At 46.5% G+C, this 15,182-nt stretch overlaps 1 protein-coding gene across 1 annotated transcript in view; it reads left to right on the top strand.

The window, feature by feature from the left end:
- Window positions 1–3,311: 3,311 nt before the first annotated feature.
- LOC109867796 (dual specificity tyrosine-phosphorylation-regulated kinase 4) overlaps window positions 3,312–15,182 on the top strand; it is a 55,900-nt gene continuing 44,029 nt past the window's right edge. Inside the window, exon 1 of the mRNA XM_031801127.1 lies at window positions 3,312–3,687. Coding sequence (XP_031656987.1) covers window positions 3,679–3,687 — 9 coding nt within the window. The 5' untranslated portion in view covers window positions 3,312–3,678. The remainder of the gene's footprint in view (window positions 3,688–15,182) is intronic.

Genomic DNA, 15,182 nt, shown 5'->3' with positions numbered 1-15,182 from the left:
CCATGCCTGCAATTGTCCAGTATTTTTTGTAATATTTAACAAGTGTTTGATACTTTGCATACAGGTGTAATTTTTTTGGTGGTACGGTATTTACTCTGGATCTAACTCGGATTTCACTAATGTCCATCATGGTTATTTCCATTCTCAGACTATAGAAGTTTGCTTGATTCAGCTATCCCCCTGCTGGAACATTAATTTAATGTTTCCCATTGAAGGAAACACAGAGGAATAAAGAAAGGGATATTTCAATATCTTCTGGAACTGTGAACAGTAGCTAGGTTTCCATCCAATTGGCAAGATATTGTCATGTGAATATTCTAGAATCTGCATAAATTAAATGTACCCACCAGTGGTACAGTATGTTTCTACCAAATGGACTTGATGTGGATAAAAAAAACTTGTGATGACAGATTTTTTTCCCTCAGTCTACACCCAATATCCCATAATGACAAAGCAAAAATGGGTATTATATTTTTTTGCAAATGGTTTGAATAAAAAATGGAAATATCACATTTACATAAGTATTCAGACCCTTTACTCAGTACTTTGTTGAAGCACCTTTGGAAGCGATTACAGCCTCAAGTCTTCTTGGGTATGACGCTACAACCTTGGCACACCAGCTCTGGAACAGATTTTCATCAAGTATCTCTCTGTACTTTGCTCCGTTCATCTTTTCCTCAATCTTGACTAGTCTCCCAGTCCCTGCAGCATCCCCACAGCATGATGCTGCCCCCACCATGCTTCACCGTAGGGATGGTGCCAGGTTTCCTCCAGATGTGACGCTTGGCATTCAGGCCAAAGAGTTCAACCTTGGTTTCATCAGACCAGAGAATCTTGTTTCCCATGGTCTGAGAGTCCTTTAGGTGCCTTTTGGAAAACTCCCAAGTGGGCTGTCATGTGCCTTTTACTGAGAAGTGGCTTCCGTCTGGCCACTCTACCATAATGGCCTGATTGATGGAGTGCTGCAGAGATGGTTGTCCTTCTGGAAGGTTCTCCCATCTCCATAGCGTGACCATCGGTTTCTTGGTCACCTCCCTGACCAAGGCCCTTCTCCCACGATTGCTTGGTTTGGCCTGACGGCCAGCTCTAGGTTGGTGGTTCCAAACTTCTTCCATTTAATAATGATGGAGACCACTCTTCTTGGAGACCTTCAATGCAGCAGAACTGTTTTGGTACCCTTATCCAGATCTGTGCCTCTACACAATCCTGTCTCGGAGCTCTATGGACAATTCCTTCAACCTCAAGGCTTGGTTTTTGCTCTGATAAGCATTGTCAACTGTGGGACAATATATAGACAGGTGTGTGCCTTTCCAAATCATGTCCAATCAATTTAATTTAACATAGGTGGACTCAACATCTCAAGGATGATCAATGGAAACAGGATGTACCTTAACTCAATTTCAAGTCTCATAGCAAAGGGTCTAAATACTCATGTAAATAAGATAGTTCTGGTTTTTAAAAATGTATGAATTCGCAAAAAAATATCTAAAAACCTGTTTTCATTTTGTCATTATGAGGAAAAAAAATCGATTTGAGAATATGGCTGTAATGTATTAAAATGCGGAAAAAGTCAAGGGGTCTGAATAGCTTCCGAATGCACTGTAATTTTTGTTATATCAATATTTGCGCATAAAGGCGTTTCCACCGATATTTCCTTCATAATTAATTTTACCGACACAAATGACAAACTATCTGTCGGCATTTACATAAAATTACACCGAAACGTCCTGATTCCGTCACAGTTGTCATAATTGTTTTTATACAATATGAATTTACTCGCATAAAAACTATGGACAGAAACCTGGTAATTGGGAGACAAAAAAAACGATGTTTTTGGTCAGTGTACCAATGTCTATAGATCGGTTAATTTTCCAAATCAGCAATCTTGCAGTGTTTTTTTTTTGTTGCTAAGGTTTCATAAGTAAGCTCTTCAATTAGCCATTTTACAATTTATTGATCTATCTATTTGAGCTTTATGGTTAAGTTATGTAGTGACAAAAGTAACAGAAGTCACTTTCAGTGAAAGAAAGTCTTATTTTGCAAACGTTTCTCTTTCTTTTTTTTTCTTACACTTCTCTCCTTCCTGGATGACAGTTTTCAGTCACAAATCACATGTAGGTTGAATTTAGCAAGTGTCTCAAATAGCCTACTATTATCCAGAATTATTGGGATGTTTCATTTATTGCAGTGACAACATGATAAGCATTACATGGTTTTCACTGAATTTTATCAGGAAATATCTTAAGTTACAACTTAAGGGTATTGATTCATTCAGTGGAATTGTTCAAGTAGCTTATTGGACTGTTGGCTGATGATGAGTAAACTCTGTGACAATTAGCACATTTCCTAATAACAACAAACATGAATGTGTGAAGATCATAAAGTTACATAGCCCATCTATAAATAGCCCAAACAACTACCGCTTCCCTACTGTATTTATTAATTTAGCTCCTTTGCACACTCATCTTCTGTCAAATCTACCATTCCAGTGTTTTAATTGCTATATTGTATTTACTTCGCCACCATGGCCTATTTATTGCCTTTGCCTCCCTTATCTCACCTCATTTGCTCACATTGTATATAGACTTATTTTTCTACTGTATTATTGACTGTATGTTTGTTTTACTTCATGTGTAACTCTGTGTTGTTATATGTGTCGAACTGCTTTGCTTTATCTTGGCCAGGTCACAGTTGTAAATGAGAACTTGTTCTCAACTTGCCTACCTGGTTAAATTAAGGTAAAATAAAAAAAATCACAGCAGACATAGCCTATTGTTGTAGATACATATATGGTCTTCTAGGCTACAGTTAGATTGCAAATTACAACAAAAACATCCCTTTCTTATTTGGGTCACAATTCATGGTCCAGACCAGATAACCACAAAATCAAGAATGAATCCGAACCGAATTCGAACAAGTATATGTTAGAGAACTAGTGTAACTTGACGCCATCCGATCCATTGCTTTTAGAGTACTGAGCAATTACCCTAGTTACTGAGAGAGCGCCATAAATGTGCTGCACGGTTGAAGCGTGGTAGGCGTGTAAACTCCCCACAGATCAGCTACATTGATAGCCTACAACACGCTGTGGGACCCATACGGTCGTTATCAGCCTTTTTCGGGAGGTCAGTCAGGCGTGATCGTGACAGCATAGTAATCTGATTTTTATCATAGTGAATTTCGAGGAGAAGAGGTTAGCTAGCCCACTCTCCTACAGATAGCCCACTATCAAAATGTTTTGACATGTTATATGATGTGATTGACTAGAATTAGGCCTACATGTCAGGTATATTTCACTTTTGTTTGTTGATAGTATAATTCACTATTTTTGCATAATTTTGTGACAGAGCAATATGAATAGAGAAAGGTGGATCATGTTTTTTTGTTTTTTTTAAGCAGGTTTTTGCCAGTGGGGGTCAGTAGTTTACCACTGGTTTACAATATATCCAGGACACACTCCTTGCTCTTAGGAGCTGTACCTCAGCCTAGACAAACCAAGAAAACAGCAACCCTTCTAAAACAAACTAATTGGAAAACCATGACAATCAACTTCTCTGAGATAAACGAGGCTATTAAACCATCTGAATATCTTATGGCACATGATATTGTGTGTTTTTGACAGGAATGCAATGAAGAACAAGCTGGATAAAGTTGATTAAGGGTGCCTCCCTCCCACTGATGAAAAAGGTAGGACAAAAACACTATCAGAAATTTGGCCTGTAAGTCTGCCATTTCTATTTTTCAGTACAGTAGGTTGTTTCTGCTCAAAGCACCCCAAAGCAAATGGCGTTTCACTAATTTCCAATGGTCCCATTAGCTTTATCCAGGAACAAATTCTTTGTTTGTGTCTGTGGAGTCTTGGTCCCTTGGGCTGGAAGGAAGGTTGCAGGACTGTTGTGCACTCCACACTCACTGAGCATGTGCTATCAGGAGTGCCCCAGGACTGCTGCCCAACTGACTGGTCCTCTGACATGCATTTTTGAACACTGTTATTACATGATCATAGAACTCTTATTACAAAAAAAATCACATTGCTCTTAAGGACAATGTGAAAGAGGTGTACCCTGTATGCATCCGTCTGACTAAACTTAGACTTATTATAAAATCAGGAACATTGGCATCAATCAAATCTGGGCCACATTATTGGTGCAGTCAGAGCCTTCTACATTATTTCAAAAGAGGGCTCTAGGTACAGTAGCCTACCATTTTTCTGTTGAGAGCTCCAGCAGTGCAGGTGTGAGTGTGACCTAGTATGGGCCAGCTGACCCATTCCCAGGGCCTCGGGGAGATTAGTGTGGCCAATACATCACCTGTCAGCACCAGGCCAGGGTTCCACTCTGGTTCTGCTTTCCGTTGATACATTTTTCATACAGGCCACTCAACTGCCATGGGAATTGACAGTCCCCGGCAAGCAGGAATGACTAATTACCTTTGAAATGAGACAGAACAGGAAGTGGCTTCCATGCTACCTGCGATTGGGTCTATTTATAACTACCTCAACGGGATGTCAGTCTGGAATTAGACTGAAAACAATGTAATCATGGAAGAATGAAGGAAAATGAAGACGAGGTAGCTTCTGAAGTATGATTTCAGCAGAGACAGGAGATCTTTTGGATGAGTGTTTAAAAGTGGATAAGTTAAGAATGTAATTTCCATCTCAACATAAATTACATGTACCCGTCAGATTGCCACAATATGGAAAGAATATTGCAAGTGTTCTTGGACATGACAATTCACCAAGTCCAAAAGGCACAGAAGAAATATGGCAACTTCAATATGCTACTACAGCCAAGTCCTTTAAAGGGTGACTGCACTTCCTGATTTGGCCTCGTTTAATATTTGGATCATTAAAAAATGCTAGCCACCATGACTGAATTAAAACGTGACTTGGTTTTGGGGTGTGGTTTAATATGGGTGTCTCTTGTGTGTGTTCGCAGGTGGGAAGAGTTAGACAAAGTATTTAGCCAATTAGCTTCAGCTGGCTATTGTAGACTGTGACAAAATTGGTCCCTAACTAGCCTATCACCACTGAGGCTAGTTAGGGACCGTCATTAAATTACATGTATGTAATTGAGACAATGTTTTCATGTTGCACACCATTTAGTTTTATCATTAAATGCTTTTATTATTTGCATATTCATTTATAGTTGGTTTAAGTTTTTTATTGTTGGTTTAAGGTTTTTAAGTCATTGACATTTGGAGCTATTGGAATTTTAACACATTGTCCTATATACATTGTGTAATTTACCGATGGTCCCTAACTAACACTATAGGGATATCAACCCCAAATTACTGCAGGTATTACACTACCTGTCAAAAGTTTTAGAACACCTACTCATTCAAGGGTTTTTCTTTATTTTTACTATTTTCTATATTGTAGAATAATAGTGAAGACATCAAAACTTTGAAAAAATACAAATGGAATCATATAGTAACCAAAAAAGTGTTGAACAAATCTAAATATATTTTATATTTGAGATTCTTCAAATAGCTTTGCACACTCTTGGCATTCTCTCAACCAGCTTCATGACGTAGTCACCTGGAATGCATTTCAATTAACAGGTGTGCCTTGTTAAAAGTTAATTTGTAGAATTTCTTTCCTTCTTAATGCGTTTGCGCTGTTGTGACATGATAGGGGTGGTATACAGAAGATAGCCCTATTTGGTAAAATACCAAGTCCATATTATGGCAAGAACAGCTCAAATAAACAAAGAGAAATGGCAGTCCATCATTACTTTAAGACATGAAGGTCAGTCAATACGGAACATTTCAAGAACTTTGGAAGTTTCTTCAAGTGCAGTCGCAAAAACTATCAAGCGCTATGTTGAAACTGGATCTCATGAGGACTGCCACAGGAATGGAAGACTCAGAGTTACCTTTGCTGCAGAGGATAAGTTCATTAGAGTTTACTGCACCTAAGAAATTGCAGCCCAAATAAATACTTCACAGAGTTCAAGTAACAGACGCATTTTAACATCAACTGTTCAGAGGAGGCTGTATGAATCAGGCCTTCATGACCGAATTGCTGCTAAGAAACCATTACTAAAGGACACCAGTAATAGAAAACACTTGCTTGGGACAAGAAACACAAGCAATGGACATTTGTCCTTTGAGATGTTTGGTTCCAACCATCATGTCTTTGTGATACATGGTGTGGGTGAACGGATGATCTCTGCATGTGTGTTTCCCACCATAAAGCATGGAGGAGGAGGTGTTATGGTGTGGGGGTGCTTTGCTGGTGACACTGTCTGTGATTTATTTAGAATTCAAGTCACACTTAACCAGCATGGCTACCACAGCATTCTGCAGCGATATACAGTGCCTTGCGAAAGTATTCGGCCCCCTTGAACTTTGCGACCTTTTGCCACATTTCAGGCTTCAAACATAAAGATATAAAACTGTATTTTTTTGTGAAGAATCAACAACAAGTGGGACACAATCATGAAGTGGAACGACATTTATTGGATATTTCAAACTTTTTTAACAAATCAAAAACTGAAAAATTGGGCGTGCAAAATTATTCAGCCCCTTTACTTTCAGTGCAGCAAACTCTCTCCAGAAGTTCAGTGAGGATCTCTGAATGATCCAATGTTGACCTAAATGACTAATGATGATGAATACAATCCCACCTGTGTGTAATCAAGTCTACGTATAAATGCACCTGCACTGTGATAGTCTCAGAGGTCCGTTAAAAGCGCAGAGAGCATCATGAAGAACAAGGAACACACCAGGCAGGTCCGAGATACTGTTGTGAAGAAGTTTAAAGCCGGATTTGGATACAAAAAGATTTCCCAAGCTTTAAACATCCCAAGGAGCACTGTGCAAGCGATAATATTGAAATGGAAGGAGTATCAGACCACTGCAAATCTACCAAGACCTGGCCGTCCCTCTAAACTTTCAGCTCATACAAGGAGAAGACTGATCAGAGATGCAGCCAAGAGGCCCATGATCACTCTGGATGAACTGCAGAGATCTACAGCTGAGGTGGGAGACTCTGTCCATAGGACAACAATCAGTCGTATATTGCACAAATCTGGCCTTTATGGAAGAGTGGCAAGAAGAAAGCCATTTCTTAAAGATATCCATAAAAAGTGTTGTTTAAAGTTTGCCACAAGCCACCTGGGAGACACACCAAACATGTGGAAGAAGGTGCTCTGGTCAGATGAAACCAAAATTGAACTTTTTGGCAACAATGCAAAACGTTATGTTTGGCGTAAAAGCAACACAGCTCATCACTCTGAACACACCATCCCCACTGTCAAACATGGTGGTGGCAGCATCATGGTTTGGGCCTGCTTTTCTTCAGCAGGGACAGGGAAGATGGTTAAAATTGATGGGAAGATGGATGGAGCCAAATACAGGACCATTCTGGAAGAAAACCTGATGGAGTCTGCAAAAGACCTGAGACTGGGACGGAGATTTGTCTTCCAACAAGACAATCATCCAAAACATAAAGCAAAATCTACAATGGAATGGTTCAAAAATAAACATATCCAGGTGTTAGAATGGCCAAGTCAAAGTCCAGACCTGAATCCAATCGAGAATCTGTGGAAAGAACTGAAAACTGCTGTTCACAAATGCTCTCCATCCAACCTCACTGAGCTCGAGCTGTTTTGCAAGGAGGAATGCTCGGGCAGCTCGGGACTGAGGGGCAGCTCGGGACTGAGGGGCAGCTCGGGACTGAGGGGCAGCTCGGGACTGAGGGGCAGCCCGGAACTGAGGGGCAGCCCGGAACTGAGGGGCAGCTCGGGACTGAGGGGCAGCTCGGGACTGAGGGGCAGCCCGGAACTGAGGGGCAGCCCGGAACTGAGGGGCAGCCCGGAACTGAGGGGCAGCCCGGAACTGAGGGGAAGCCCAGTACTGAGAGGAAGCCCAGTACTGAGAGGAAGCCCAGTACTGAGAGGAAGCCCAGTACTGAGATGAAGCTCAGGTAGGTAGTAGGCTCCGGTAGATCCTGGCTGGCTGGCGGATCTGGAAGATTCAGGTTGACTAGCAGATCTGGAAGATTCTGGTTGACTAGCAGATCTGGAAGATTCTGGTTGACTAGCAGATCTGGAAGATTCTGGTTGACTAGCAGATCTGGAAGATTCTGGTTGTCTAGCAGATCTGGAAGATTCTGGTTGACAGGCTGATCTGGAAGAATCTGGTTGACTGGCAGATCTAGAAGATCATGGCTGACTGGCGGATCTAGCTGCTCTATGCAGACTGACAGCTCTGACTGCTCCATGCAGGCTGACAGCTCCTTGCAGACTGGCAGCTCTTTGCAGACTGGCAGCTCTGGCTGCTTCATGCAGACTGACAGCTCTGACTGCTCCATGCAGGCTGACAGCACCCTGCAGACTGGCAGCTCCTTGCAGACTGACAGCTCCTTGCAGACTGACAGCTCCTTGCAGACTGGCAGCTCCTTGCAGACTGGCAGCTCTGACTGCTCCATGCAGGCTGACAGCTCCTTGCAGACTGACAGCTCCTTGCAGACTGGCAGCTCTTTGCAGACTGACAGCTCTGGCTGCTTCATGCAGACTGACAGCTCTGGCTGCTTCATGCAGACTGACAGCTCTGACTGCTCCATGCAGGCTGACAGCACCCTGCAGACTGGCAGCTCCTTGCAGACTGACAGCTCCCTGCAGACTGACAGCTCTTTGCAGACTGACATCTCTGGCTGCTTCATGCATACTGACAGCTCCCTGCAGACTGGCGACTCGGGCTGCTTCATGCAGACTGACAGCTCTGACTGCTCCATGCAGGCTGACAACTCTGATTGCTCCATGCAGGCTGGCAGCACCTTGCAGACTGGCAGCTCCTTGCAGACTAGCAGCTCCTTGCAGACTGACAGCTCCTTGCAGACTGACAGCACAGGCTGCTCTGAACAGGCAGGAGGCTCCGGCAGCGCTGTAGAGGAGGAAGGCTCTGGCAGCGCTGTAGAGGAGGAAGGCTCTGATAGCGCTGAACAGGCGGGAGACTCCGACAGCGCAGGAGGGAAGGAAGGCTCTGATAGCGCTGAACAGACAGGAGACTCCGGTAGCGCAGGAGAGGAGAAAGGCTCCGACAGCGCTGGAGAGGCGAGGCGCACTGTAGGCCTGATGCGTGGTGCTGGCACTGGTGATACTGGAGCAAGGACACGCACAGGAAGCCTGGTGCGGGGAGCTGCCACCGGAGGACTGGAGTGTGGAGGTGGCACAGGATGGGCTAGACCGTGAAGGCGTACTGGAGATCTTGAGAGTAGTGTTGGCACAGGACGTGCAAGGCTAGGGATGTGCACAGGAGGCCTGGTGCGTGAGGCTGGCACCAACTTCACCAGCCGACTAACACGCACCTCAGGACGAGTATGGAGCGCTAACTCAGGTGCCATCAAATCCCCGACACGATCCGTCGGACGAATATGGTATCTATAGCACCAAGCTAGCAACTCCCTCATTACTCTCCACTCCACTTTCCCCATTAACTCCTTCACAGTCTCTGCTTCGCTCACCTCTAACACCGGCTCTGGTTCTGGTCTCCTCCTTGGCTCCTCACGATAAACAAGGAGAGTTGGCTCAGGTCTATCTCCTGACTCAGCCACTCTCCCTCTGAGCCCCCCCCCCCAATACATTTTTGGGGGTGACTTTCGGGTTTCGCTCTGCCCCGCCGTGTCTGTCTCTCCAACTCCATTCGCCTATAGCCCTCTTCGCACTGCTCTAGCGAATCCCAGGCGGGCTCAGGCACTCTCTCTGGGTCGGCCGCCCACCTGTCTATTTCAGCCCACGTCGTATACTCCATGCTTCTGCTGTCCATAACGTCCTCATAACAGCGTCTCGTAAGTACCTCCTTTCGCTCCTGTTGTCGCTGCCTGTAACCACGCCACTCGGTCCGTGTGTGGTGGGTGATTCTGTAACGGCGTTCTTCGTTTGTCGAAAGAGAGTCGGACCGAAATGCAGCGTGGTGGTTAATCATGATCTTTAATGAAAACTAATGACGATACATGAAATAACTTATAAATACAAAAAACAACAAACGGAACTCGAAAACCTATTACAGCCTATCTTTTTTTTATTTTTATTAAAAAATAATTTATTATCTTCAATACCATTCTATTCTTTACAACTCACAATTTTCATACATACTCAAATAATGGTATTTTAATTTAACTAATTTAACTAAACATAAACCCCAAACAAAACCTCAGGGGAGCATCTTCCCTCCCGTCACCCTACAAAATACCTTTCCCTATCTCCCCATCCCTAATCTATCCCCTTACAAATCTAAATGACACCCAGCCCTAAACCCCCCTTCCACCTCTCCCGAGCAGCATGCTGCCCCCACTTCCTCTCCTCCCTCTTCATCCTCCCCCTCAAATCTCCTTCCACCCTCCTCACTATCCCTTCCACCCCCCAATCTCTCCCTGTCTTCACCATGTTCTGCCTGGCTTCCCACAGCCCCCGTTTAAAGAGACTCATGAGAAGCCAGAGCAGAAACCTGTCCCTATCCGTCCCTCTCGCTCTCCCTACACCTCTCTCTAACCTGGCCCACGTCAATACAAAATCCCCCCTTACCAAACCTAACAACACCCGTGCCCTAGACCATACTACTCCGGCAAAGGCACAGTCCCAAAAGACATGGCGCACAGTCTCCTCCCTGCCACAAGAGGATCTTGGACAGGTGGGGGATTGCACCAAACTATACCGGTACATGATGGAACGTACCGGCAAGCACCTATGGAGGCTCAACCAATTCAGGTCCTTGAGCCTGTTGTCCAGACCCCGCGTCTGCACTCCCTCCCAGACCACTTCCGAGATGCCCACTACAGGCACCGGACTCCCTGCCTTTCTGGCCTCCTCGTACAGGTGCCTGTGATCTAAACCTACTCGGGCAACTTCAACCTCAGGGTGCGCACGCAGCCACTTGGCCGCATGACCAAAGTGCCACGGCAGCTGTTCTGCCCGAGGACCCGTGTTAGACCACACCATTATGCTTCTCGCCTGATATGAGAAGAACACCCGCAGGAGGTAACCGGATGGGTGTATCACTGGATGAGCAAGCTCCGTTAACAAGAAAGAAACAAAAATTGTGTCCAGCTTGAGGGGGAAATGTGGTACCCCCCTACCTCCCTCCCCGATGGGACAGATCATGCGCGCCCTGGCGACCCACTCGCACCTGCCACTCCACATGAACTGAAACACAAGCCTCACTAGAGGCCTCCTCAGACAAGCCGGCAATGGGTAGATGTACGCCAAATACAAAAGAGACGGCAACACATCCACCTTTAGGACCAGGACTTTGCCCATAAAAGACAAATACCTAGCCTTCCACATTGCTAGCTTCCTCTGTACCACTGCGATACGCATGTTCCAGTTCAGCGTCGCTGAGCCGGAGGTCTCAAAATGGACCCCGAGAATCCTCAGGGCCCCCTCACAGAGAGATAACCCCCCGGGCACATCCGTTCTACCGCGCCATCTACCGAAAAACTTGACGGAAGACTTTGCATGGTTCAGAACCGCTCCCGACGCTCGGGTGAAATCCCCAAAGATGGCAAGGGACCTTGTCAGGCACGAGTCCTTGCACAGCAGCAAGGAAGTGTCGTCGGCGTACTGCGTCATCTTAACACGCAGCCCACCACTTCCAGGGATCAACAAGCCTTCCACCCCTGTGTCTGCCCTAATGGCAGCCCCCAGAGGCTCCATGTACAGAACGAAGAGGAGAGACGAGAGTGGGCAGCCCTGCCTGACCCCAGACGAGAGGTCAAAAACGTCACCCAAGTGACTATTTACACTAACTCGGCACCCCGCTCCGACATATAATGTACGAATCCATCCTATGAACTTCTCCCCAAATCCTAATCGACCTAACACTCTGAATAAAAAGGATCTATTCACGCGATCAAAGGCTTTCGCCTGATCTAGCGCTGCTACCATTAAAGGCAGTCCTCTATCTTCAACCCAAGCGATGGAGTCCCTGATTAACTGTAGGTTCCATCTAATAGAGCGGCCCTCTACCCCGCACGTCTGATCCTCATGAACGACGTAGGGAAGGGCTGTGCGCAACCGGTCTGCTAAAACCTTTGCAAGTAGCTTGTAATCTACGCACAGCATGGTCAATGGCCGCCAGTTGCCAAGGTCTGTTACTTCCCCCTTCTTATATAAAAGTGACAGCACACCAACAGCCATTGATCCCCCCGGGACCCCCGTCTCAAGGATGGCCTTCAAGACTTCGAGGACCACTGGTCCAAGTATACCCCAAAACTTGAGATAAAACTCAGCCGGCAGCCCATCCATCCCAGGCACCTTCCCTTTTCCCATCCTCCTAAGAGCGCTCTCAACCTCTTCTAGTGAAATCTGGGCCTCCATCACTTCTCTAATGTCCTCCGGCAACCGCCTGGACAAGTGTTCTAAAAACACATTTCCCTGCTCTACATCTATTTCCCTTTCCTTAAATAAACCTTGGAAATGATCAGTTGTCACCCTGACCATATCCTCTGGTTCTCTAACTATACTACCATTTTCTTCCCTAATGCCATGCATTACCTTCCTACTCTGTCTGGCCCTAACCGACTTAAAGAACATAGCGGAACAAGTCTCATTGTGTTCTAGAAAGCCACTATGCGCACGCTCCAGGAAAGCTCGAGCCTTCCGCTCCTGCAACTCCCTGAGCTGCGCCTTTAGGGTAGCGGATCTCTCCCAGTCAAACGACCCGCCGAGGTTGCCTGCCTCATACTCGAGTTCAATTAACCTTTGGATACGATCCACCTCCCTCCTCTCCTCCCTTTTTTTCCTCTTGCAATACCCTATTATAAAAGCCCTAATCCTCACCTTAACTAATTCCCACCACTCTAACACCCCCTCGCACATGGACCGGAGGCCTTCAAGCCTCCAAAAGAAATCATAAAACCTGTCAACAAAAGCCTGCTCCTCCAGCACATCCCGATCTAACTTCCAGTACCCCCTACCAAAGAGGCAGACTGGAGACCCCACCTGCAGGAGCACCCCGTCGTGATCCGAAAAGAAAACAGGCAACAGCCGCCCAGACAACTTACCCAAAGACCTGGGTACAAAAATATAGTCGAGCCTCCGCTCAACCCCCCTGGAGTTGCGCCATGTAGGACCGGCCATTTTCGGAGTAGTGTGCAGACCACCATCAACCAGACCATGGCAAGCCATTAGCCTGGTAATGGCGCCTGCACTGCTATCCCCCCCTATTCCTAAATCTGTATTAAAATCCCCCCCTATCACTAATTTCCTATTTGTGACACACAGGGGCGTCAGACAGTCCACCATCTCCCTCCTGTCTGCCACCACCTGTGGCCCATACACCACCACTAATCTAAATTTACAATCCCTTATCGTGACATCCACCGTAATAACCCTCCCCTGCATTACCACAAAAGAATCCTCCACTTTTACCTCCCTGTGCCCACACAAAATCCCTACCCCCGATGAGTGCACCCCCCCAATACCCCAAACCGACTCCCCCTTGTCCCACTCCCTCTTAAACCTACTAACATCCCCTCCATCCCTCAGGTGAACCTCCTGTAAAAAACAAAAATCAAACCCCACACCCTCCAAATAACTAAAAACCGCCCTCCTCTTAACAAAATCCCTTAAACCCCTTACATTTAAAGTAACAAAAGTAAAATTAGACCCCATGAAAGAATCAAATAAAAACATGTAATACACTCAAATTCTAAACCCAGACAGAAAAAAACAAAAACAGGAGACTCACCCGATGCTCCCCTGCTCCATATCTACCGGTGAAAACACCATCCGTACTCCCGACATCCCCCCCACTTCCTCCATCTCACCAACCCAGGATGCAGGAATAGTGTTTGGCTCCGGGGTGCCCTGCACCCTGGGTCTACCCCCACAATCCTCCCCCTCCCCAGTGCTGCAGCTGGATTGGAAAAAAATCGGGGAGGCTGAGTCCCCAAACAAAAAACTCCCCACCTCCTCCTGTACCCAGTCCTGAGTCTTGTTAGGTGTGTCCCCACCCAACAGAAGTTGAGGGCCTGGGGAAACCAGCAGCAACCCAGAGGTTTCTCCCACCCCCATCACTCTCTTGGCCATCCCCTCCCTCTCACTGTCGGCCAATCGCACCCTCCTCTTCATTCTCTTCTTTGGTGATGGCGGTAGTGGAGAGATACCACCCTCCCCCCCCACCAGCTCCTCCACCATACCCCTCATCTCTTCCACCAGGGCACTTTCCCCCCAGTCCACTTGCTCTTCCACCGTCTCCTTCTCCAACACTCCTCCCTCGCTTTCTTCTCTCTCATGCTCCTCCACTCGGTTGCCTTCTTCCGCCGCTTTTCCTGGTTCTCCTACTCCCGTGCCTTCCGTTTCCTTCTCTCTTCCATCCGCCGCTTCTTGCTCCTCCTCCTTCCTTGCGGCCTTCCCCTCTGGACCTGTACTCTGGTCATGAGGCTTGCTTCCTTCCCCCCCTCTTCTTCCCCCATCCCCCGCTCCTGCTCCCCCCCCAGCCGCAGACGCATATGACCTCTGACGAGCCGGGCACCCCCGCCACAGGTGTGCTGACGAGCCACACCCGTGGCACGCCTTAGGCTTGTCACAATCCTTCGCCTCGTGTTCCTCAGATCCACAAAATCTGCATTTTCTTGTGCTGCACGAGGCGAATATGTGGCCGTAGGCCATACAGCGCCTGCAAAATGGGGGCTGACGTGTATAAAACAACGTCCCCCTGTCAGCCCCTAGGGAGAACATAGCAGGAGGATGGAGGTAGCCACCATGTCCCTTTGGGTCCTCTCTGAGGAGGGCCTGGAAGCCTCTCCTCCCATTCCAAAACCCAAGGGAGTCTTTGAGGTGCCTTGCTGAGGAGACGTTATCCATGTATCTCCCCAGAAAGGCCCTCACCTCTTCATCCTTAACGTATGGGTTGTAAATGTTGACAGTTACAACCCTAAAGTTATTCTTCGCCAGGCTTGTTATTTCATAGTGGCTCATCGGCCTCTCGCCTCCCACTGCTCTTGCCCTTCTCAGGATATCATCGTGTTTCTCCTCTGTATATAGTGCCACATCGTATGCTCCCTCCAACGAGTTGCCTTGGAAACAAAACACGTCCTTCACCGTCAGCTTTAGAATCCCCATCAATATTATCCTTCCAAAAGTTTCCCGTCCTAAAGGCTCCAACTCCTTTTCCTTCCAAGCAAAACGAATCGTGTTGGCCAGCCCAATCCCAGGGACCGACCGTGTTGATGTATT

Source organism: Oncorhynchus kisutch, linkage group LG22 (assembly GCF_002021735.2).
Source record: "Oncorhynchus kisutch isolate 150728-3 linkage group LG22, Okis_V2, whole genome shotgun sequence".
Taxonomy (NCBI): Eukaryota; Metazoa; Chordata; class Actinopteri; order Salmoniformes; family Salmonidae; genus Oncorhynchus; species Oncorhynchus kisutch.
The sequence above is the reverse complement of the archived record's forward strand: the minus strand, read 5'-3'. Positions and strand labels throughout refer to the sequence as shown.